Here is a 24,412-nt window from a genome sequence, read left to right as displayed (position 1 = left end):
TTGGAGTCTTCTGTTTCAGAATATTAGAGTATTTAGAATATTATTGTTTTAATTGAATTAAAGTGTGTGTGTGTGTGTGTGTGTGTGTGTGTGTGTGTGTGTGTGTGTGTGTGTGTGTGTGTGTGTGTGTGTGTGTGTGTGTGTGTGTGTGTGTGTGTGTGTGTAAATATATATAGTGTCTTTGTTTAAAACAAAAAAGTTTTCATCTATATATCCTTGATGTCACACTTAAAATACCCAAGTACAAGTAAAACGTAGCTCAATTAAATAGTACTCAAAGTAAAAGTTACTAGTTACTTTCATCCCCTACATTTAATCAGTATCAGAAGTCCTTTATTCATCCCAGGGAGAAATGACTTGTTGCGTTACAGCCGCTCAAGAAATGTATGAATAAAAGAATAAATGTTAAACAAAATAAAGAAGATAAGAAAAATTACATAGGGATTAAGTACATAAACATTACAGTCGTCTAAAGTAAAATAAGATAAGTAATACAATATAATAGTACAAATATGCAACTATAATACAGATATTTACAACAACAATCAAAGCTGAGAGGTTACAGTGATGAATTGTAAAGTTTGATCACCACAGGCAGGAATGGTTTCCTGTGGCGTTCTGTTGAGCACCGTGGTTGGATCAGCCTGGTGTTGAAGGTTGTTTTTGATAGTAAATCTTGATATGTTTCCCTTACATACAGTAAACATCTCATGTATAAACTTAAAAAAGGAAGAGATCAAATCTACCATAATTTCAACTTAATTTATTTTCCATAAAGACATCTGTATAAAATAAAAGGTTTGTAAAAATGTTATACTGAACCCTAAGTTGCTCCCAGTGGTCGACAAGCACCTTGCTTGGCAGTCCTGTCCCACTGGTGTGTGAATGTGAGAGTGATTGGGTGAATGAGCTGATATGTAAAGCGCTTTGAGACTGCTTTAGTGTGGTGATAAAGCGCTATATATATATATATATATATATATATATAACACCAATAAATTAAATTCAAAATAAATTAAAAAATTAAAAAATCACAGGCTCCAAGTATAGATACATTCATTCAATTGGTTTGTGGGCTCAAATGGAAAATTGCTTAAAACGCAGCATTAATAATATTAAATTTAATTGTAAAGGTATCATTATGTATTTTGAAGATAACAATGTAGATTTAATTGTAAACCTGTTCATTTTATATGGTAAATTCAACACATCTTCTCCCCTTTTTGTAAGCTTTCTGTGTGAATTTAATGAATATATCAAAACTATATCCCTTATTCATACCAAATAAAAGCATCAAAACGTGACGATATACAATTGTATTTCTGAAGTGGAATGATGACTGATTTATGTGTGATTTTTGCTTGTTTGTCCCCTTTCTGTATATATGTATAGTGTACACTTAAGTAGGTGTCCTCAGTGAGCAATGTTTTTAACTAAAGTGTAATAATAAAATAAAAATAAAAATAGGCTTTCACTATATATTTAGCCTACAGTGCTAAATATTATGCTCTGCACAGTTCATTAATCGATTAGCTACACACATACACACGCACGCGCGCACTCACACACACAAACACCTCTCTCTCTCTCTCTCTCTCTCTCTCTCTCTCAGCAAGCTCCAGATGTATGCTAGCCTATATTACAGTGCAGAATATTAAACCTCCCCCTTTTCTATAGCAATACATGCTTCCTATGGGCACTACACTAGTAGAGATAAAGCAGAATATATTAGTCTCGAGATACCTTCAGCTTTTGTTAAGAGAATTCTTCATAACATCAACATAGTTTAATCATGTTGGAGCCACATATTCATAATATTTTGTGTTTTCTTAACCCGGGGAAGAAAGTTTTGGTCTAGTTATCAAGTTTTTGGTTTGACAGTTTTCTTGAACGGTATGTTACATGCACTCATAACGTGGATGGCTGTTCATCATAGGAATGGGATCCACACAAGGTTCCTGCTGCTTAACAGAAGGTTTTCCTTGCCGCCATGATGAATTCATGTTGGGTGTGGGATACATATGTATGTGTATATACGTATATATGCATATGTGTGTATCCATAAAATGAAGAGTCCGTCCTTAAGACTGCTCTACTGTAAAGTGCCTTGAGATACCATTGGTTATGATTTGGCACTATACAAATAAAGATTGATTGATTGATTGATTGATTGATTGATTGATTGATTGATTGATTGATTGATTGATGCACTCTTGGGATGTTTTAAGAATATTAGACCTACCTACTACATCTTCAGCAGAACATATCTAATGGTTGGACTGAGTTTCATCAGCCTACTGTGCATAAATATGTAGCTACTGATTTGTATTACCTTTAAAAATTCATCAAAAATGTATTTTTGTCAAACCAAGTGTTGTAGGATGATCAGCAGGAGACAAGTGAAGGTTGTGGTCATTTTGTTAAACACTGCAGTGAACATCAGTGACATTATTAGATATTATTGTAGTATTTGTTTACGTTGTTGCAGAGGTGTTGCTATTTGTAGACGCTCCCTGCACTCCTGCTGCACAATCACACACGTTATTTCTGCTGCTGCTTCTGATGAAATGAACCTGTATGTTGTCCACCTCACACCGATGGTAAAGAAGCTTCATTTGTGTGTCAATGTTCGTGATGCTGGAAGTTCGAATCTGTGAATATCGTGCCAACTTCACCTAACTCCATATGGCGTTTTTGACGTCATTCATGTAGCCTCAGTTACCATGACTACCTGTCAACAAAGCGCTGTTCATCAAAGTTAACTTTAAATGACCGGAGTAACAGTCCAGTTAGAGTCCGTTTAAAGTCTCTCTGAATGGCGGGTAGACCTATGTGGGAGAACCCTCTCCGGGCTCCGGTGGCCTACGGTCGGCTCGCCGTCCCACAGCTGTTCGCTGAGCTCCAGAGTCCTGAACCGGAGAAGAAACTGCGGGCTTTGGCCTCACTGCAGGACCTGCTCCACGACCCAGAGCGACTGTACCCGACCGTCACTAAGGGTAAGAGAGACATTTGTCTCAAAAATATTAATAAATAGATCCTCAATTTTCAAATCCACAAATATATCTGCGATTTTCACGTTTTTTTGTTGTTGAGATTTTCACGTGTTTTTCAGATCCTAAATTCCCACATAATGTGCATTCATCATGACTTATCATGTGTTAATCTTTAATTGAGCTTGTGGATTGACCAAAGTGCGTTTGTTGATAATTCGGCGTGTGTAAAGCACCACTCCTCCACTAGGGGGCAGTATTTAATTCTCTGCTGAATATTATTTCCATTTACCGTTACAAAAATATCTGACAACGTCACTGGTATTCACTGCAGTGTCACCAAAATCACCACAATCTTCACTTGTCTCCTGCTAATCACACCTGTTTTGTCAAAAAAAAAATACTTTTCCATAATTTTAATGGAATTAGTAATCATGTTTTTGATTACACCTCTCTTGATGTATGTGATGCTATAATAGTAAAAATGGCAAAGGTCCCCAGTGCACCAGTTTGGCCAAATAAATGATAGTGTATACTAATTAAACTTAGAATCCCCACCAGACCCCAATAAACTATTCAGACTGCACCTGAAGTACTGACAAATGGGAGGAAATAAAAATAGGACACCATAAACTGTTCCATTGTTAATTGATTAACCAGAATGTTTAAATTGATGAAATAGATTTTTTACTATTTTAAAATATTTTTAATAAAAAGCCATTAAAATTATGAAAAAACATTTTTTTTGTCAAATCAACTGTTGTAGTGTGATCAACAGAACCCCTTTGATGGTTGGATAGAGTTTCATTAGTCTACAGTACATTAGAGTGAAGTTATTCAACTTTATTACTACTAAAAATCCATACAAATTATAATTTAATTTGTCGAACCAAGTGATCAACAGGAGACACATGAAGGCTGCAGTGATTGTGGTGACACTGCAGTGAATACCAGTGATGTTATTAGATATTCTTGTAGCATCTGTTTTTGTGTCTGTATATGGAATTAATCTTCAGCAGCAGCATTTTATGTCTGTTTATTTCTATTTATTTTATTGTATTTCTGTTTATTTTGTGTTGCTGTGTTACGTCTCTGCAGGTTATGTGGAGAAGATGAAGCTCCTGTTGGAGGACGAGGATCCGTCAGTGCGATCAAAGACGTGCGAGGTGCTCGGCCTGCTGTGCACTCACAGTCTGGGCAGGTCAGTGTCACACCTGAGAGTCTGTACTGTCTGTGTGGGGTTTGCATGTTCTCCCTGAATGCTTGTTTTCGCCCACAGTATAAAACCAGTGTTGGGTTTACCGAATGTGTGTGATTTTCAGACAGGTCCTGCTCTCCTCTCCTCTCCTCTCTTCTCTGTTTTGGCTCCTGGATGACCCTTCATCGCCCTGCAGGAAGAACGTCCTGAGAGTCCTGAAGCTGCTCACACTGCATCCATCAGGTGTGTGTGTGCGTGTGTGTGTGTGTGTGTGTGTGCGTGTGTGCGTGTGTGCGTGCGTGCGTGCGTGTCTGCGCGTGCGTCCCTGTGTGTGTGTGTGTGTGTGTGTGTGTGTGTGTGTGTGTTTCTGAGTGTGTCCTGTCGTTCTACAGGAGCTGATGCTCTACTAACTTTGGTCCCTAAACTGCTACTGAAACTGCAACAACAACAACAACAGGAGGAGGGGGAACAGATAAGTGTTGAAGAGGAGAAGAAGGTGGAGGTGAATGAGGAGGAGAAGGTGGACGAGGAAAACCAGCAGGAGCAGAGAGAGGGACTGAAGATGGAACAGACTGAGGAGGTCAAGGATGTGAAGGAGGAGGAGGAGGAGGAGGAGCTCCTGGTGCTGTCGCTCATCAGCTGCTGTTCTCGGCGTGATGCTCTTCCGGCTCTGTCCTCAGACGCTGTTTCTGTGCTGAAACCACGTCTGACTCACCCATGCACACACATACGCAGAGAGGCCACCGCCGCCATGATGGCACTCAGGTCAATCTGTTTGTTTGTTTAGAACTTATCCTGATAATTCTCTGTTAGCTTCACTTAATTAAACGTCTACTGTCACAGAGCAGCTGTACTACGAAGCAGGGTCTGCGGATGCAGAGAGCACCCGACACACGCAACCTCCATCAGCTGACTGTAGATCAGTCTATCAGATAAATATCTATATGTTTCTATAGGATGGAAGGATTGTATTTAGCCATTAATAATCTTTATTTCCTAAACACACAACCAGGGCCTTCTAACAATGGCAGGTCATTTTATACTCTCTTATCTCTTATCCAAAACTTAACCTACTCCCAAATAGGTTAGCTGTTCAGCATCAGTTACCATGGTGATATACCCTGTAAGCAGTGACGTGCAGTCAGGGTAGGCAAGGCAGGCATTGCCTACCCAAGGGTGAATTGATATTTTGATTATTTGTTTTAATTATAATATGATTATAAATTATTTATTTTTTTTATTTCCAATAGCCTACAGTACCTCTAAGTTTGAAAGTGTCCGCATTTTGTGCGTTTCATAGCCCAAATTACTAAACAGCGCTATTTCCTGGAACAGCTGCAGTCTCACTCCGCTGTAAGGCAGGAGGAGGCCACACCCCCTCCCAAAAGCACATTGCTGCTCTGCCTCTGTTCCCATTGCGTGTTTTTATGTGTTTGCGCATGCGCAGTCAGTTCCCCAAGATGAAAACCATTTATGTAAAAAGGCAGCTCTCTACGCTGCCCTTGGATGTACCCGTGCTATGCTAAATGCTATAGTAGTAGCTGTATTTCACAGTGCATTAGTGAATTGATATCACGTGGCCGCTGCTGCTACGTTCTCTCTCGCTCTAGCGAGTGGGCGGGATAACACTACAGGAAAAATGACTGTCTTGTTGGGAGAGTATGGAGGCTATATTAAATAATTGTTTATGTTTCTTTAATGGTGTTTTACGATGTTGATTTTGTTAGACGGCTAAATGCTTGTTCATGTGGATCTTGTTGGGTTTTTCCTTTCTTATTATGAATTATGAGATGACTTTGTTGTGAATTGCTGTATACAAATAAAGTTGAATTTAATTGTATTAACACTTGCTAGCAGAAACATATGAAATTGTCATAAGTGGTCTTGATTTGCAACGCCCTGCCTACCCAACCTTAGTGGTAACGGCACGTCACTGCCTGTAAGATGTTAACCAGCATCGTGATACAGGCCCCAAGGCCCTGTACTACGATGCTGGAGGTCCTTTTATTGTGCTAACTTAGTGATTTATTTGCTAACGTCTTACTGGGCTAAATCACCATGGTAACTTAGGCTTAACACCTAACTTGGTCGGGACCAGGTAGGTTATGAAGTGGATAAGATCTGAGCGAGTACAGAAGTCCTGCTTCCTGACCAATCAGTTCTCTCTGAAAATGACCTGTCCATTGTTAGAAGATCCTGATTGGTTCAGATCTGACAGCTGCGTTTAGGAAAGAAAGATTATTAATAGTAAAAACAATCCTTTCATTTACCGATGACATCCTTCATGCTGCGTTCACACCGGATGCATCACAAAATGTTCGTACGTCCAGATTACATATAAAGTGAATGGATAGATGCGTCCCAGATGTGAAATCTTTCCTGTTCGGCGGTGCGGTCAAGTGCGTTGGCCGTGCAAGCGCGCTCCCGATTTTGCACATATCTGCAAGAGTTGAAAATATTGAACTCCTGTGACCGTTTTGCATGACGAAAGCCAGCGAGGAGGTGGTAGTAGCAGGTAAAAGTTGTCTGTAGTTTTCATCTTTGAAAGTCGGCACTGAGCTAGGATAGCATTAGCAGCTAATCCCATTGGCTTCAGCAGGCAGTGAAACTCACCGAGTTGAATGTATCTCTGGTGAGCGGGGCTTTGCTTCAGACGTGCGTATGAAGCAAATGGGGACATTTTTTGATCCTGCAGACCCTGCGGTACGTTTCGTGCGGCAGATGCGTCCGGTACCACAGAAGACGCATTCGGTGTGAACGCAGCATGACGAAAGGTATAGATTTACATCTGATGGAATGATCGACAGTCAGCTGATGAAGCCTGTGTCGGACACTCTCCGTATGTACAGACGGATCAACTCATTCATCCATACGCTATATTGACGCTGACAGCATCAGCAGGAACAAACTACAGTGAAACAATGCGCTCTCATCCCAGTTTGTGTGTGATAAATTAAGAAGGACTACCTGAATAGAAACAAGTCTGTGCTGTAATAAAGCGAAACTGATCAAATTGGATAATCTCGAGCTTTTACGCATTAACAGTGTTAGCAGCTTCCTGCCTGTGTTCTTACCATCCTGCTTTTTGGTCTGAATTATGGATTTTAACTCTTCAAATTTTCAAATCATTATTCCTCAATTGTGACGTAAGTTCCTCTACACAGTTTCGCTGTGATTGTGATTGGTCTGATGCTACAATCTCTACTCCTGTCTCAGGAGCGCGCACGTAGCCAGGCTGAAATCATCTGGGTTAGTGAACGTGTTTATATCCTGCTTCATAGGACAGGGGCTCTGTGACAGAGAATGTTTGGTTAGGTAAAGCTAACGGAGCGATATCAGGATATACTGATCCAGTTTCGAAGTACAAGCCGGTTGAGTGTCCATTGTTTGTTAATTTGTTTGTTTGTTTGTTGACAGTGTGCCTATGGCCGGGAAGCATCGGCTCTGTGAGGAGGCGATGCTCCCCCTGCTGGTTGGACTGCTGCGCGACGAAGATGTTCACGTTCGCACCAACACAGTGGGAGTCATTATGTACACAGTGATCACCACAGCAGGTATACACACACACACACACACACACACACACACACACACACATACACACATACAAGAGCAAAGTTTTTTATAAACAACTGACCAAAGTCAGCCAGTCTTCTACAATGGTTCATGCTCTAAAAGCTCTGGTGTCCGCTGTGGCCTGCCTCAAGGTAGTTGACTCGGCCCACTCCTTTTTTCAGTCTACACAAATTATTTACCGTATATATTGAATAATAAATATAATACGCTGATGACTCTACAATGTATTATTCCAATCCTAGTGCTAAGCAAATATCAAATGTTCTGGAAACAGAGTTTATTGCTTATTGGAAGCAAACAACGCCTACATAATAACCCTCAGTTAATGCTGAGAATGGAATGCTCCACTTTAGAGCAGGTTCCACAAATTAGACTTTTCGGTGTCACAGTGGATGACCATCTCTCATGGTCACTTCATATAGATCAGGTGATCAGCAAAATGGGTAGAGCTATTGCTGTGGTCAGAAGGTGCTCATACTTTGTCACTCCAGTAATTACAAAACTAGTAGTTCAATTCCTTGTTATCTCATCTTGAATATTGTTCAACTACATGGTCTGCTGCAAATGGAACAGATGTAGCAAGGCTTCAAGTCGTCCAAAATGTGGCGATCCGCCAAGTATTAAAACTGTCCTTACTTTACAAGTGTTAAAGAAATGCATTGTACCTTGTCTTAGCCTATGCTCCAAGACAAAATACAATACAACCTACTATTATTTTTAAAGAAAATAATACTGACCAGTAAACCAGCTTCATTGGTTGAAAATATTAGATATGTAAACCAAACACACACACATTCTACAAGGCGTGCTTCTTGTCATGATTTGGTGATTACTTGGCCTAGAACTCATTTACTACAAAAGTATGTTCTATTGAGAATAAACTGCCTAAAAAACTGAAGAACCAAATGTGCATATATACATAAAAAAAAACACTAAAAACCTTCTTGTACATGTGAGATTGAGACACATATTGTTCTATTACCATTTTTAATTGTATTTGTATTTGTATTTGTAATTGTATTTGTAATTGTATTTGTAATTGTATTTGTAATTGTATTTGTAATTGTATTTGTAATTGTATTTTATTCTGTTTCTGCAATTGTATATTTATTGTAAATATCTTGTTGCTTTTAATTATGGATTCCAGGAAGACTAGCAACCACTATGGTGGAAGCTAATTGGTTATCCCAATAAACATAAAAAAACAACCAAACACACTCACACTCTACCTATTCCTGTAGGGAAGCTGCAGTGTTTGAAGCTGAATGTTGTCTCTGCCCTTCTCGACCTGCTGACGGAGGCTCCTCCCTTTAAGAAGGCTCCGCGACTGATGGAGGAAAAGGAGCGTTGGACAAGGAAGGCCCTGGTCTTGTACTCCCTCAGAGCTTTGACGTCATTGGCTGAGGCCCCTGAGGGTCGCCGCCTCCTAATGGAGCAGCTTCCTCTCCTGAGGCGGAGCTGTGAGGAAGAGGAGGACGCTGAGGTCATACGGGCCGCTCACGCCGCCATTGAGGTGGTCACATGGACACCATAAGACATGAATACAAGTTTTATTGTTGACAAGTAAATGTCCTAAAATACCACTTGTGTCTGTCATTTATTACAAAAAAGCCTCACACACCAACACAACAACCACAAAACTGACAACACAACACACAAAGAGATAAGACTGTCAGTCTTCCTCAGAGGTGATTGCTTTGATGTGTCCCTGCGAGTCAATTTCAATTTTTAGACGTTTATTTTTCAAAAGCAGAGTTGCTCTCAAGAGCAGTACAAAGTCACATTAGTACAAGACAAAAAAACTGGGGGAATACTTTCAGTTATTGAAACATTTGAAACATTTTGGTTTTTGGTACTTTCCACAACAAGGTTTTCTTTTCCCTGTGGCCCATCGACATGTCTTTTAACCAATAGTCATTAAAAACATTTAACATGGACTTAATGACAACAACATTTGTAATGCAGTACTTTCTTGAAACATATACATTTCTTGCTTTCCAAATACTTTCTTTTACACAGTTAATGACTGCCCACCATTTTTTTTGTGCATCTGTTTGATTTTTTTCTTGGCAACCATAAGCAATCTCATCATAACAGAGTGGTTCTCTATATAAAGCTTTTAACCATGGTGATACTAAAAACCAAACTCCTTTAACAGTGGGGCATGACCAGAAAAGATGTTTTACAGTTTCTCTGTCTCCACAGGTAGGCCTTGGACATTTGGAACTGCTGCAGCACCCTCGTCTTTTTAAAAGGTCTTGTGTGGGCAAAACCCGGTGGACTATTTTCCAAGCTAAGTCTTTGTGCTTATTTAATAGTATGGGATTGTTAACATTTGACCAAACTTTTATTGCATTTACTTCGGTTAGTGTGCCTGCAGGAGTTAACCTTGAAAGTTCAGGGGACAGAATCTCTTCAACACCTCTTCTTGTGATTTTGTCAGAGGGGAGTTCTATTGCACATTTTCCCAGTACTTGGAAAACTACATTATACATTTTGGGGCAGGTTTCTGTATAAGGTCTAGTTTGGGTAGGTCTTTTCCCCCACGCATTAATAACACCCCTGCCAACCCAGAAAATGGCAAAATAGGTCCAACTTAAGCCTCCCTGTGGGGTCAGACATGCTTTCAACATTGGGGTCACAAACATGGCCTTCAGTTTACTCTCAATTTCTGGGACCCCCCTGCCTCCTTTTTCCAATGGCCTATACATTATTTCTCATTTTATTTTTTTATGTTGTCCCCCCCACATAAACTGAAAGATAATCTTTCTGAGTGATGCCATACAACCATAGGGAATGGGCAAGGTTGCCGCCAAATGTGTAAGGGAGGCGATGATATCAGCCTTTACAACAAGGACTTTCCCAATCATTGATAAGTCCCTGTCTTTCCACTGGAGGAGTTTACCTCTGATTTTTTGTAATTTTGACTCCCAGTTATTTTTCTCCATGTCTTTTCCAATCTGAACTCCTAACACTTTGATTGTTTAATTTTTTTGGAGGAGGCCACGATTTTCTACCGGTTCTCTCCAGTTGAGGTACAATATTTCACATTTGTTTTTATTGATTTTTGTACCAGATGCCAAGGTGAAATCATCACAGATATTTAAAGTCTCACTTATTGACTTATTGTCGTTGAGGAGGAGAGTTAGGTCGTCCATGTAAAGACTTAGCTTAGCCTCTTTCCCTGTTGCCCTTGGAATTGGAAGGCCTGTGATGTTTTTTGCATGCCGTAATGCACATGCTAAAGGTTTTATTGCCAGAATGAATAATGAAGGGGAAAGTGGGCAGCCTTGACGTTCCCCTGATTTCACACTGATTGGTTCTGTTCTGCTTCCATTTACTAAGACTGTACTGAAAATATTAGAATACAGCAAATCTACCCATGTTCTAAAATTGGTGCCAAAATTGAATTTTGATAAAACAGACTGAAAGAAAAGGTGGCTGATACTGTCGAAGGCCTTCTCCAAATCTAACCCCAACAGGCAGAGAGGGAGATGGCGCTCTTGAGCATAAAGATAAGAATCCCTAACAAGGGCCAAACTATCTGTCATGGACCGACCACGGACCTCACATGTCTGATCAATCCCAATGAGCTTGTCCATTACAGTTTGCATACGAAAGAACAGGGCTTTGGACAGTATCTGTACGTCACAGCCAAGTAACGTCAAAGGTCTCCAATTTCTAAGATCTTTTTTATTTCCCTTCTTAAACAGAAGAGAAATAAATCCTACTCTTAAAGAGGGGGGTAGTGTTTCTTTGAAAAAACTTTCTTTAAATACATGCAGTAATGGTTCTTTTAACTGTTCCCAAAAGGTGTTGTAAAATTCTTTCAGGAGGCCATCAGGGCCAGGAGATTTTTTATTCTGCATGCTCTGCACGGCCTTGGTTATCTCACTGATGGTCAGGTCTCTCTCTAGCATGTCTCTTTCTACATCACTAAGTTTTGAGGTTAGATGAGACAAGAAGTAAAACATCGACCGTTCGGATATAGATTTTACATGGAATAGGCCACTGTAAAATGACGTAATAAACATGAGAACTTCTTGAGGGTCTCTAACTTCTTGTCTGTTTTCATCTAAGACAACTTCAATACAGTGTCTGGACTTAAACAATTTTTTAAAAAATTGTCCCTGTGAGTTCCTTCATAAAGAAAACATCAAAGCATCTTCTGATTGCTTTAATGTGTCCTTATGAGTTCTTTCTAGTTTAGAAGGAAAGCTACACACACTGAAGGTAACAAACCTACACACACTGAAGGTAACAAACCTACACACACTGATGGTAACAAACCTACACACACTGATGGTAACAAACCTACACACACTGATGGTACCAAACCTACACACACTGATGGTAACAAACCTACACACACTGAAAGTAACAAACCTACACACACTGAAGGTAACAAACCTACACACACTGATGGTAACAAACTTACACACACTGGTGGTAACAAACCTACACACACTGAAAGTAACAAACCTACACACACTGAAGGTAACAAACCTACACACACTGAAAGTAACAAACCTACACACACTGATGGTAACAAACCTACACACACTAATGGTAACAAACCTACACACACTGATGGCAACAAACCTACACACACTGAAAGTAACAAACCTACACACACTGATGGTAACAAACCTACACACACTAATGGTAACAAACCTACACACACTGATGGCAACAAACCTACACACACTGAAAGTAACAAACCTACACACATTGATAGTAACAAACCTACACACACTAATGGTAACAAACCTACACACACTGATGGCAACAAACCTACACACACTGATGGTAACAAACCTACACACACTGAAAGTAACAAACCTACACACACTGATGGTAACAAACTGTCATGGCAAATTTTATATTCATCATCATATCCTCAAATGTATGTTCATGTGTACAATTTGTCATGTTTTAATACATGACGACTCCATTAATCTTTACACTTTTGAACAGCTGAATCATGATTAAACAGTACAGATCGTATTATTCTCAGTGCAGCACAGTCTCTGCCAAGGACATACACTGACGTACACACTTATCAAGACAGATAAAGACTGGAGCCAAACCTTCTCATAACATCTTCATCATCCTCCAACATTGCCACTATGGGCATCTGACTCCCTCCCTTTTGTCTCTCACTGTTGGGACCTTTTCTTATCTGTATAAAAAGCTTAAGCTTTGAAACTGTTGGGGCGGGGCGCGGCACTTCCTTCGGACGTCCGCCTGGACGGACGCTAATTTTGTTTCACTTTGTTCCATTTTGTACCTTTTTTCTTAGTTTAGAATAAACATTTTTTTATATAAAATCATCAATGCTTCTCCTGGATTCCATCATTCAACCAGAGCAATGAATCATGTCTCAAATGAGGTCAACCGTAAATTCTGCCATAACAATTGGCGATCACGAACAGGACCATCTTCTGTCCACCCATCGGACAGAGACTGGATCACGAACCATCGGTTGAACCTCAAACACCAATTCGGACTAAGGTAAAGCTGCCTTTATAAATATATATATATATATATGTAAATTTTCATTTACATATATATATATTCGCTCTGTGTTGATTTTTTTTTTTTTTTGGAACCAGTCAAGCATTGTATTGATTTTCAGCTTTGAGCTTTGATTTTGATCCTCAGCTGTTCTGTGTTTTGACGCAGTGAATAGCCATGAGAAAGGCTCAAATGGTTGAGGTTCTGTGCCTTTTTAATGCTGTAGGTTCTCTCTGTTTTTCTTCGGGCTCGGATATTTTGTTTAGGCATAAAATACGGCTGGTCATTATTTACTTTGGTTTTGTTCGGACACCCACAGACAGCCTGTGAGGTCCTGACCAGAGATAGACGGGCAACCAAAGTTTCCAAAACATCCCAGCGGTGCCATGATCTGAGTTCACCTCTGTACCGAAAGCAAAATAGATTAAAACCCCGAATCTAACCTAAATTGTGTTTCTGTGAATCAAACAGATGAACAACCCAATAAACAAATAATATATGCATACGCATATACAATCTTGGTATGATGTGAACTCAGATCATGCTTTCAGGCGAGTTTTACTTTTTTTTTTTTTTTTTTTTTTTTATCTTTGTTTTTATTTTGTTTAAACGTGGAATCAGATTTCTCCCTTTGGCTTGGCTTTAATGCTTTCATTTGACGAGTGTCAGCTTTTGAGAAAGGGAGAGAAATACAGAGAGCCAAACACACACACACGTCGCTGCTGTGTTTTTCTTTTTTTTTGGACGTGTGACCACACACACACACACACACACACACACACACACACACACACACACACACACACACACACACACACACACACACACACACACACACACGTACAGAGAGAGAGAAAGGGACAGAGAGAGAGCACACACACAGGCACGCGCACGGGCGCACGCACACGCACAGCCACACCCATCCCAAGAGAGAGAGGTGGCGCCCCTCACTGGCCAGTTTAGTGCACTACACACTTGTGACACAACATTGTGATTTCTCACTTCTCCCCTGCCGATAGAATAGTGCCATTACACACAGACACTATTTTTATTTTTATTTTAAATTTTATTTTGATTTCATGTTTGATGGGCAACACACACTCAAACACACACTATGATGAATACAGTATTTCATTTTATTTTATTTTAATATTACTGTTACCATCATTATCATTTTTTATTATTTAAATTGTTAGTTTCTGTTGGCTTTGTGGTTGCCCCCTGAAGAAACGACATCTTCAATGAAAGAATGAAATCACCTTCAACTCTTACGCTAATGGGATGTCAACATCATTCAAAGGACCAAGCATCAGAAGGAAATGGACAATCAAAGGTCGGTGACCTTTCAGGACTCAAGGACTCAACTCCCATTCAGCAAAGCAATGCTGAAATAACTCGCTCAGTCCCAAGTCAACTCTTCATCGTCTATGAATGGGCCGCATGCCAATGCCCCATCATCAAAGACTGAGAACCTGTGGGCGTCGGAGTGGACACTCCCCCCACCAATGAGTTGCGAGTTAAACGCCACGACTACTGCCTGAATGATGGGCAGCAACTGCAGACTGGTCACACGTCTGCTGGAAATCTTCACCAAAAAGACACTGTTTCAAAAGCCACAAGGATACCAAGCAACAAGAAGTCCACCACAGCCTTTGGTGGTAGTGCTAAATCACTTTAGCCTTGAACTTTGGCATGGAGGGGGACAACTAGCAAATAGCCAACAAGCTTCTCCTTCGCACAATACTAACCCCTCTATCTTCTGACTGTGCACTAGATTATTTTGTTTTCATTTATTCTCTCACACGCAGACAGACCAGACATACAGTCACACACCCACATTCATAACTATGAGAAACACAGAACTTCACACAGAACCCTTCTGTTTGCCACATGAGATCAAGTGTGCCCATCATTTATCTTTGCTTTTATTCATTATGTTGCTCATTTATTTACACTGCTTTGGCCTTTATGAGAAAACAACAAACAAAGGGGAAGAAAATAGTGTTACTGATAAGGTTGTTTTTGTTTGCTTTTCTTTCATTTATTTTCTTGATTGAGGGGAGGCCCCCACAATGCAAGATATGGTTACATCCGCTGAAGAAAGAGCCCTCTGTTGCCTCAGCTTTTGGAGCTGAAGTTTTAATTTTTATTGGCCATGATTTTTTTGAGCTCACACGTTTTTCTCCTTTGTTTTTTCTGAACGATTCTTCTTTTTCTCTTTTGTTTTTACTCAATTTCAGGAAAATTGAGACAGAGATTGAGGACTGCAGCCTCAACAAGTTTAAATTTTGACATTTTTTTGACCGATACCCTCGTAAACAATCTGTACCTTACCCTTTTTGAAGCTGCTTGCGACAGACAGCCTAGTTCAACATTCATTGTTTTCATTTTGCGCGCCTCCCCCCTTAACCGCGTCGGACTGTCTGGCCGGCCCAAAGCCACTCGACAGCATGGGGGGGGGGTACCAAATTTTTCCTGAGAAAAAAATGTCCCATTAGTTGCTATGAGTACATAGGCAATTACTTTTCAAACAAGAAGTCCTGGTTTAATGTGCAGAAAAAGGATAAACCTTGCTAGGGAGAGCGCTCTTTGGGGGATAGCGGTCCACCTGATTTGATACATGCTTGGTAACCGAATACCGTTCTGAACAAATTTCTACGTTCCCTTAGAGTGAGGGTTATTAGAGGTTGCGTGCTCCGTCCAATCTTAGAGGTGCCCAATAAAAGTCCTGACAGTCTGCGTTCTCCCCAGTTAGCCGGAGGTTAGAGAGTTGTTCTCCCCAGTTAGCCGGAGGTCGAGAGTTGGTGTTTATTGTTGTTCTCCCCAGTTAGCCGGAGGTTAGAGAGTTGTTCTCCCCAGTTAGCCGGAGGTCGAGAGTTCTCCCCAGTTAGCCGGAGGTTAGTTCTCCCCAGTTAGCCGGAGGTCGAGAGTTGTTGTTGTGCCCATAGTTCTCCCCAGCTTTAGTTGTTGAGCTTTAGCCGGAGGTTGAGAGTTCTCCCCAGCTTTATCTTTTACAAAGCCGGAGGTCGAGAGTTGTTGAGTTTGTTGAGTTAGACACGGCCGTGCGATTCCTGCCTGATCAGCAGATGAGCAGACTGTCGGTACCACACGGGCAATAATCTAAGTGTAGACTCCGCAAAGGCGGAAGTAAAAAGGAGCGTACCTCTTAGTAATCAGATGATACCAGTGAAAAGCAATTAATTAACACTAAAAGGTTGCCAAGCATGGGGGGGGCAATAAGAGCTCATTGACCCCGAGAGACGAGGTGGACTGGCTATCGCCATTGGTGGGTTAGATGAGACCTATATTCCACTTAGACACTGCAGCAGAACCTTGTGAATGCATGGACGTGAAAATTGAGGCATGAACGTGTGCGGTGCATGAATGACTGAATGATGACACGTTACGTATGCCTGAGGGAACCGCGTTGTGAGTGCGAATGTGCCGTGGACGTGTCATTGAGTGATTGACCGATGAATGGCTGTTTGACTACACATGTTCCTCTGTTTCACCTTCCTTTCCTCCTGGGTTTTGATGCACTTGATCTTCTCCCTGTTTTTGCCAATTATGTAGTGGGGTGTTCAGAAAACACTGCTGCTTGTTAAAAATTAAGGTTTTAGGCCTTGGGCCTTCTAAAAAGTTACCAGGTTTTAAAGGTTTTTTTCTGGGTGTTTAAAAACACCAAACGACGTTTTTATATATGATACCACTTTCAGTGGAATGACTGGCTTTGACCTTGACTGACCTTACTGTTCATGTTCAGTGTCCATGTTTTTTGTTGTTATATGTGTATACTCGTTGTGGTGTGCACTTGTCTACGTCTTCGTCTTAGTTGTTGTTATTATGTAGCTTTTTCCAAAATACAGGTCGCTGTAAGGAGACGAATCAGATCCAACTAAAGAAAAGAGATATTTTAAATTATCCAGTTAAGTCTTAATGGTTTCCTCTCTTTCTGTTTCTGAGTGTTTCCTAACAGAATGCCACCGCCTTCTCGACTCCGATCCTGCCTCCCCCAGCCGCCATGCCTGGTCACTGCTCTTATGATGAAGGATGAGAATTAAAGGGAAGTATTGTCCATAACTGTAACTGGGAAACAAAGGGGAAATAGATTGAAATAGACACGTGACAATATGACATATTGTGAATGTTCTAACATAATATCTATTCCAGAGACTACAGAGACTTCCAATCCAACTGCGAAAGTGGGGACAGATCTTCAAATTTCCAAAAGGAGCGTACAGTTGACCCAGGCTTTGACCTTTTAAGGCTGAGGAGGAGGAGGTCGAGGAGGCTGGAGGGCACAAAGGCAGGTAGACACAAGAGAGAGGAAAACGGAGACACATCCAAAATGATCAGATAAGTGATTTTCCAATGATATTTATCATATGGTTTTAAGAATCCAAATGTATTCTTATGTAAAAAAGGGAAGGGAGGGGCCAACGTCCCTCTGATTTTTGATTTATATTTTATCATAGGAAAATAATATACCCCAAAACCCTCCAACCATTTTCTTCTTGTTCCAACAGCACTTAGCGTGCAAGACCATAAAACACCTTCACTGGGTTTAGACACTTTTAAGGGAAAAATTAAGTGTTCTCAACATTGGGTTGGTGGCCCAATCTGGGTCGCCTGAGATTTAAAAAGGGTCCTCCTGAAATTCTTGATAATTGATTGAAATAAGAGATAGTTTAAAGTTGAGTAACTTCCAAGCATTTAAGGAAGCTCTCCAAACCGTGCTGGGGCTCGTCACCCCCACGAATGGGATAAATACAGAGAGCAAAAGACAATATGATTGTTCGACTCAACTTAACTTTAATTCTGTCTAACCTTAAAGGGCCAATAATCTTGCTAAACTCTGGTTCAGACACAGAATAGGAGACACTTTTGCCACCAATTGACCTTCAAAATTAAGTAAATTACATCTCAAATAATAATTATGAGGGAAATGAATGAAATAAATGAACTGACAAATTCAGCTCTATAAAAGAATTAGGCTATGTGAATAGGTGTGGAGTGTTAACATTATTCAGAATAAATAAAGGATAGAATAAGATTTCTCCTTCACAAATAAGAGATAGCAACGAAAAATGAAACAAACAATTTAAATAAATAAATAACATTATTTATTTATTTGGTTAAACTCATTTAGCTTTCTCACATCTCCATGTCTCCCAATTGTATGTATTCATCTTGAGAAGACATGTAATCACACTCCACACTTCTCCGTCTGACTTGCATGTCCTTCTCCGTCCGACTTGCATGTCCTTGTAAACAGTGGTTCTCAAATTGTTGCTTCTCACCAGGTAAGTAGATGTACCACAGATAATCACTGCAACTCCAGCTATGCTTCTTCTTACTCCAGGAAAAGAAAATCGAATTAATACTTCCTGCTTTTCTTTCAGCCTCATATTTTCCCACTCGCGTGCGAATGCTACAGATAACATTGAGCTAGCATGGCTAAAAGCTCACTAACCCACACCTAACCATTGTGTGATTGTGCAGCAGCACCTTTTAGGATCTGAAAAGCTCTCAGATCCTGACCTCTGACCTGTCTCTGCCTTCCTGGCCATACTAACTATTCATTTAGTTAGTTAACTAAACCTAACACCCCTAAACTTCTATTCTATTCTATTCTATTCTATTCTATTTTATTCTATTTTATTTTATTTTATTTTATTTTATTTTATTTTATTTTATTTTATTTTATTTCATTTCGTTTTATTTTATTTTGTTTTGTTTTGTTCTGTTTTGTTTTTTCCCCCCCCCTTTTTTCTGTCCAGGTACCAGCTAAAAGCCTACCAGGTACCAGGTACCAGCTAAAGCCTCAGTAGTGGGATCGCGCATGTGTTCAGGTACCAGCCAATCCCAAGAGTTCTGTTTCGGTGTTTTTCCCCCTCTTCTGTTCAGGTACCTTCCGATCCCAAGAGAGGTTGCCAGGTGTGTGGAGACTACCCTTCCTCAGACAACAACCAATCATCTACAACGTCGACCGAAATGAACGACCCACACGGCAGTGAAGGTCGCACAGCGGGCGACATGGATCCAAGATGATTGCCGAGACCAGCTGATGCTGAGACGGAGGCTGACCGAACAATGAAGGGGGAACCGACAAGGCCACTGAGACACACACACACAAGAAAACTCTCTAGAACAAGGGCCTAGCTTTGTTTATAAGCCACACCAAATGCTCATAGCTAGGTTGAGGGAGCTATTGGTTACCCCAGTTACCACTGAACTCAGCCGATGAAGACGAGTGATGTCCTTGATGCAAATGATGATTTTTGCTTATCTAGATGTAATAAAGGATGATTTTTGATGATTCATGCCATTGATAATAATGATGAAGTTTTTTTAAGGTTTATTTCCACATTTTTCTTGATATATCTGTGCCTCACAAAAGAAGAATATATCCAATGTATGACAATAACGATGTTAATGGTTAACCCTGACAGACAGCAAAGGTGGAATATAATAATTTTGTTTCTTGATTTGGTCGTTGAGGCGACCAAAAGTGGGGAATGTCATGGCAAATTTTATATTCATCATCATATCCTCAAATGTATGTTCATGTGTACAATTTGTCATGTTTTAATACATGACGACTCCATTAATCTTTACACTTTTGAACAGCTGAATCATGATTAAACAGTACAGATCGTATTATTCTCAGTGCAGCACAGTCTCTGCCAAGGACATACACTGACGTACACACTTATCAAGACAGATAAAGACTGGAGCCAAACCTTCTCATAACATCTTCATCATCCTCCAACATTGCCACTATGGGCATCTGACTCCCTCCCTTTTGTCTCTCACTGTTGGGACCTTTTCTTATCTGTATAAAAAGCTTAAGCTTTGAAACTGTTGGAGCGGGGCGCGGCACTTCCTTCGGACGTCCGCCTGGACGGACGCTAATTTTGTTTCACTTTGTTCCATTTTGTACCTTTTTTCTTAGTTTAGAATAAACATTTTTTTATATAAAATCATCAATGCTTCTCCTGGATTCCATCATTCAACCAGAGCAATGAATCATGTCTCAAATGAGGTCAACCGTAAATTCTGCCGTAACAAAACCTACACACACTGATGGTAACAAACCTACACACACTGATGGCAACAAACCTACACACACTGAAAGTAACAAACCTACACACACCGATGGTAACAAACCTACACACACTGAAAGTAACAAACCTACACACACTGATGGTAACAAACCTACACACACTGATGGTAACAAACCTACACACACTGATGGTAACAAACCTACACACACTGATGGTAACAAACCTACACACACTGAAAGTAACAAACCTACACACACTGAAAGTAACAAACCTACACACACTGAAAGTAACAAACCTACACACACTGATGGTAACAAACCTACACACACTGAAAGTAACAAACCTACACACACTGATGGTAACAAACCTACACACACTGAAAGTAACAAACCTACACACACTGATGGTAACAAACCTACACACACTGATGGGAACAAACCTACACACACTGATGTTAACAAACCTACACACACTGAAAGTAACAAACCTACACACACTGATGGTAACAAACCTACACACACTGATGGTAACAAACCAAATAGATAATGGATAATAAATAATAAATAAATAAATAGATAATAGATAATGAAACACAAACCTCACCACAGCTGCCAATTTTATTTCACTAAAAACAGAACCATGCAAAGCAATCCATCAATCCATCAGTAACGGCTACCATCACTAGACACACACACACACACACACACACACACACACACACACACACACACACACACACACACACACACACACACACACACACACACACACACACACACACACACACACACAGTTTTCAGTTTCCACAGCAACCTTTATCATTACTATTTAATTACACTTTTAAAATAGTCGGAAAAATGGCAAACTGCACTAAAGTAAAAGTGTTATTTAGATATTTTTAGATACAAGTAAATCATATTTCATGTTATTGATATTAAAAAAATACATTAACATAAAGCGTTATAAATCGTTATTTTTAGCGTCCAACTGGAAATAAACGTTATGTTAAATTGTTAAAATAGACGCTTCAATAAGTTCTCACATGGTAAAAACCTAAATGTGTTAAATGTGCTTTAATGTGCATAAGAAAAAACAAAAAACAAAAAAAACAAAAAACAAACAAAAACAAAAACAAGCAAAAAACAAAACAAAAACAAAAAACATTGTTATTAAAGATTGAAGGTGTCCAAACAATGTTAGACAATGTTTGATGTACATTATTATTATTATTATTATTATTATTATTATTATTATTATTATTATTATTATCATCATTATCATTATTATTATTATTATTATTATTATTATTATTATTATTATTATTATTATTATAGTTTTCGATTAATTGCATACTTACACGGCGCCGTATAGTTTCACTTTCACCCCCCGGCGCTGGCAATGGACCAGTCCAAACAAACAGAGGCACGCACGCACGCACACGCACGGAGCGTATATCGGTGTGTGGGCGCTCTCAGCCCGTCAGTGTGTCCGTGGAACTGCTGATGATCATGCAGGTAGGAACACGCACCTGTGCGCCCAGTGACGTCACTCTGTGTGTGTTTGTGCGTGTGTTCTGGGACGTGAACATCTGTGCACCGCTGGATGAGTCTCAGCATCCCGTGAGAGGTAATGGACGCTGCGGTGCGCTGCAGCGGGGCAGAGGAGCTGCTCCGTCCCGCTTCAGGCGGCTCAGGTGTCGGTCCTCCCTTCGGTGTGATGTCGGTTCTTTAGCCGGTGATAGATGTCTGTACTGTTTAAACTGATACCGTCGTATTGATTAACTTGACACACACACACACACACACACACACACACACACACACACACACACACACACACACACACACACACACACACACACACACACACACACACACACAAATAAAATAAAAATACTATATACACAGGACGTGACTACATACCATCCTATACCAAGTGTGGAGGTTCTTCTGCTGGGGAAAGTTGTAGGTGTACACCTGGTATCGATGGGTGGGTTCCTGGTATTTGATGTATGGTTCCTGGTATGTGATTAATGGTTCATGGTATATGGTGGTTCCTGATATGTGGTGTATTGTTCCTGGTATGTAATGTATGGTTCCTAGTATGTGATGTATTGTTCCTGAGATGTGGTGTATGGTTCCTGGTATGTGATTAATGGTTCTTGGTATGTAATGTATGGTACCTAGTTTGTGATGTATGGTTCCTCGTATGTGATGGTTCCTGGTATGTAATGCATAGTTCCTGGTATGTGATGTGTGGTTCCTGGTATGTGATTAATGGTTCTTGGTATGTAATGTATGGTTCCTAGTATGTGATGTATGGTTCCTGGTATGTGATTAATGGTTCTTGGTATGTAATGTATGGTTCCTAGTATGTGATATATGGTTCCTGGTATGTGATTAATGGTTCTTGGTATGTATTGTATGGTTCCTGGTATGTGATGTATGGTTCCTGGTATGTGATTAATGGTTCTTGGTATGTGATATATGGTTCCTGGTATGTGATTAATGGTTCTTGGTATGTAATGTATGGTTTCTGGTATGTGATATATGGTTCCTGGTATGTGATGTATGGTTCCTGGTATGTGATTAATGGTTCTTGGTATGTAATGTATGGTTTCTGGTATGTGATATATGGTTCCTGGTATGTGATTAATGGTTCTTGGTATGTAATGTGTGGTTTCTGGTATGTGATATATGGTTCCTGGTATGTGATTAATGGTTCTTGGTGTGTAATGTATGGTTCCTGGTATGTGATATATGGTTCCTGGTATGTGATGTATGGTTCCTGGTATGTGATTAATGGTTCTTGGTGTGTAATGTATGGTTCCTGGTATGTAATGTATGGTACCTAGTTTGTGATGTATGGTTCCTCGTATGTGATGGTTCATGGTATGTAATGTGTGGTTCCTCGTTTGTGATGTGTGGTTCCTCATATGTGATGGTTCCTGGTATGTGATCGTGTTTTTCTGGGTGTGTCATGGTGTGGTTCTTGATATGTGGTGTATGGTTCCTGGTATGTGATGGTGTTTTTTCTGGTATGTGATGGTTCCTGGTATGTGATGTATGGTTCCTGGTATGTGGTGGTATGGTTCCTGGTATGTGATGGTGTTTTTCCTCATATGTGATGGTTTAGTACCTGATATGTGATTTATGGCTCCTGGTTCTCCAGCCGGTGTGATTTAGCTGTGATGCTGTGTGTGGCATTATGTAAGAAAGGACAGAAGGATTAAGGAAGACAAAGTTATTATATAACATTAACAACACATAATGGTGCATCTATCCTTATTCTATCATCCATCATCCATCATTTATCCATCATTTATCCATCATCTATCCATCATTTATCCATCATCTATCCATCATCTATTCATCATCTATTCATCATCTATCCATCATCTATCCATCTGGTGTTAAAGAGTTCAGTAGAAGTCATGACTTTGTTTGATTTGTGTTCGCTACAGTTAGAGTAAACTGGAAGTCCTTTCACAATAAGAGTCCCAGTGGAAAAAAAGAGAAGCATTTAGTTTGAAGATGATTATGTTAATGAAAACAAAGACATCCCACGTGACTCATCCAACCATCCTGCCCTCATCCAACACTGAACAGACTCTTCTAGTGCTCCTCATTGTTCAGCGCTCAGCAAAGGTCAGAGGTCACTGATCTCTCCAATACCGCAATCCGGAGGGAGCTAGAAACAGCTGTGTGTGTGTGTGTGTGTGTGTGTGTGTGTGTGTGTGTGTGTGTGTGTGTGTGTGTGTGTGTGTGTGTGTGTGTGTGTGTGTATCAGGGGCGGCTCCAGACATTTTCTTTTACAGGTGCTATGGGGTTGCTCAACTTTTCGGCGAGGGTGCTCTGAGATTAAGGGTTCCCCATGCCAGTTACCGTTTTTCGTTTTCACTCCAACACCTGTGAGGCTGTGGCACACACCTGTGTGCACATTTACCCGCTCAACAACATTCTGTGGTAAACACAAGGCTAGCTCATATACGTTCACAAGCCTACCTAAGTAAACACACCACCGTATGAATATATAATTCAACACACATGCAGCAAGCAACAGAC

The 24,412-nt window shown here is 40.2% G+C and overlaps 2 protein-coding genes across 7 annotated transcripts in view; both read left to right on the top strand.

Moving 5' to 3' along the window:
• Positions 1-2,546: 2,546 nt before the first annotated feature.
• LOC114469911 (radial spoke head 14 homolog) lies at positions 2,547-9,347 on the top strand. The gene is made up of 6 exons (XM_028457807.1): positions 2,547-2,996; positions 4,089-4,191; positions 4,313-4,431; positions 4,581-4,953; positions 7,606-7,742; positions 9,006-9,347. Exons 1-6 carry the CDS (start codon positions 2,816-2,818, stop codon positions 9,296-9,298), a joined length of 1,206 nt encoding a protein of 401 aa, XP_028313608.1. The 5' UTR covers positions 2,547-2,815; the 3' UTR covers positions 9,299-9,347.
• A 12,416-nt stretch (positions 9,348-21,763) lies between these two features.
• Positions 21,764-24,412, top strand: part of LOC114469726 (dematin-like) — a 29,572-nt gene continuing 26,923 nt past the window's right edge. For 4 of the 6 annotated variants that reach the window (XM_028457492.1, XM_028457494.1, XM_028457490.1 and 1 more), the window contains exon 1: positions 21,764-21,862. The gene's annotated coding sequence lies outside the window, so the exon portion shown is untranslated. Of the gene's footprint in view, positions 21,975-24,412 lie in introns of all 6 variants that reach the window. The other 2 variants (XM_028457493.1, XM_028457491.1) reach the window with 1 other exon arrangement.

This window comes from Gouania willdenowi, chromosome 9 (genome assembly GCF_900634775.1).
Source record: "Gouania willdenowi chromosome 9, fGouWil2.1, whole genome shotgun sequence".
Taxonomy (NCBI): Eukaryota; Metazoa; Chordata; class Actinopteri; order Blenniiformes; family Gobiesocidae; genus Gouania; species Gouania willdenowi.
Note: the sequence above shows the minus strand (reverse complement) of the source record. Positions and strands in the feature narration are given on the sequence as shown.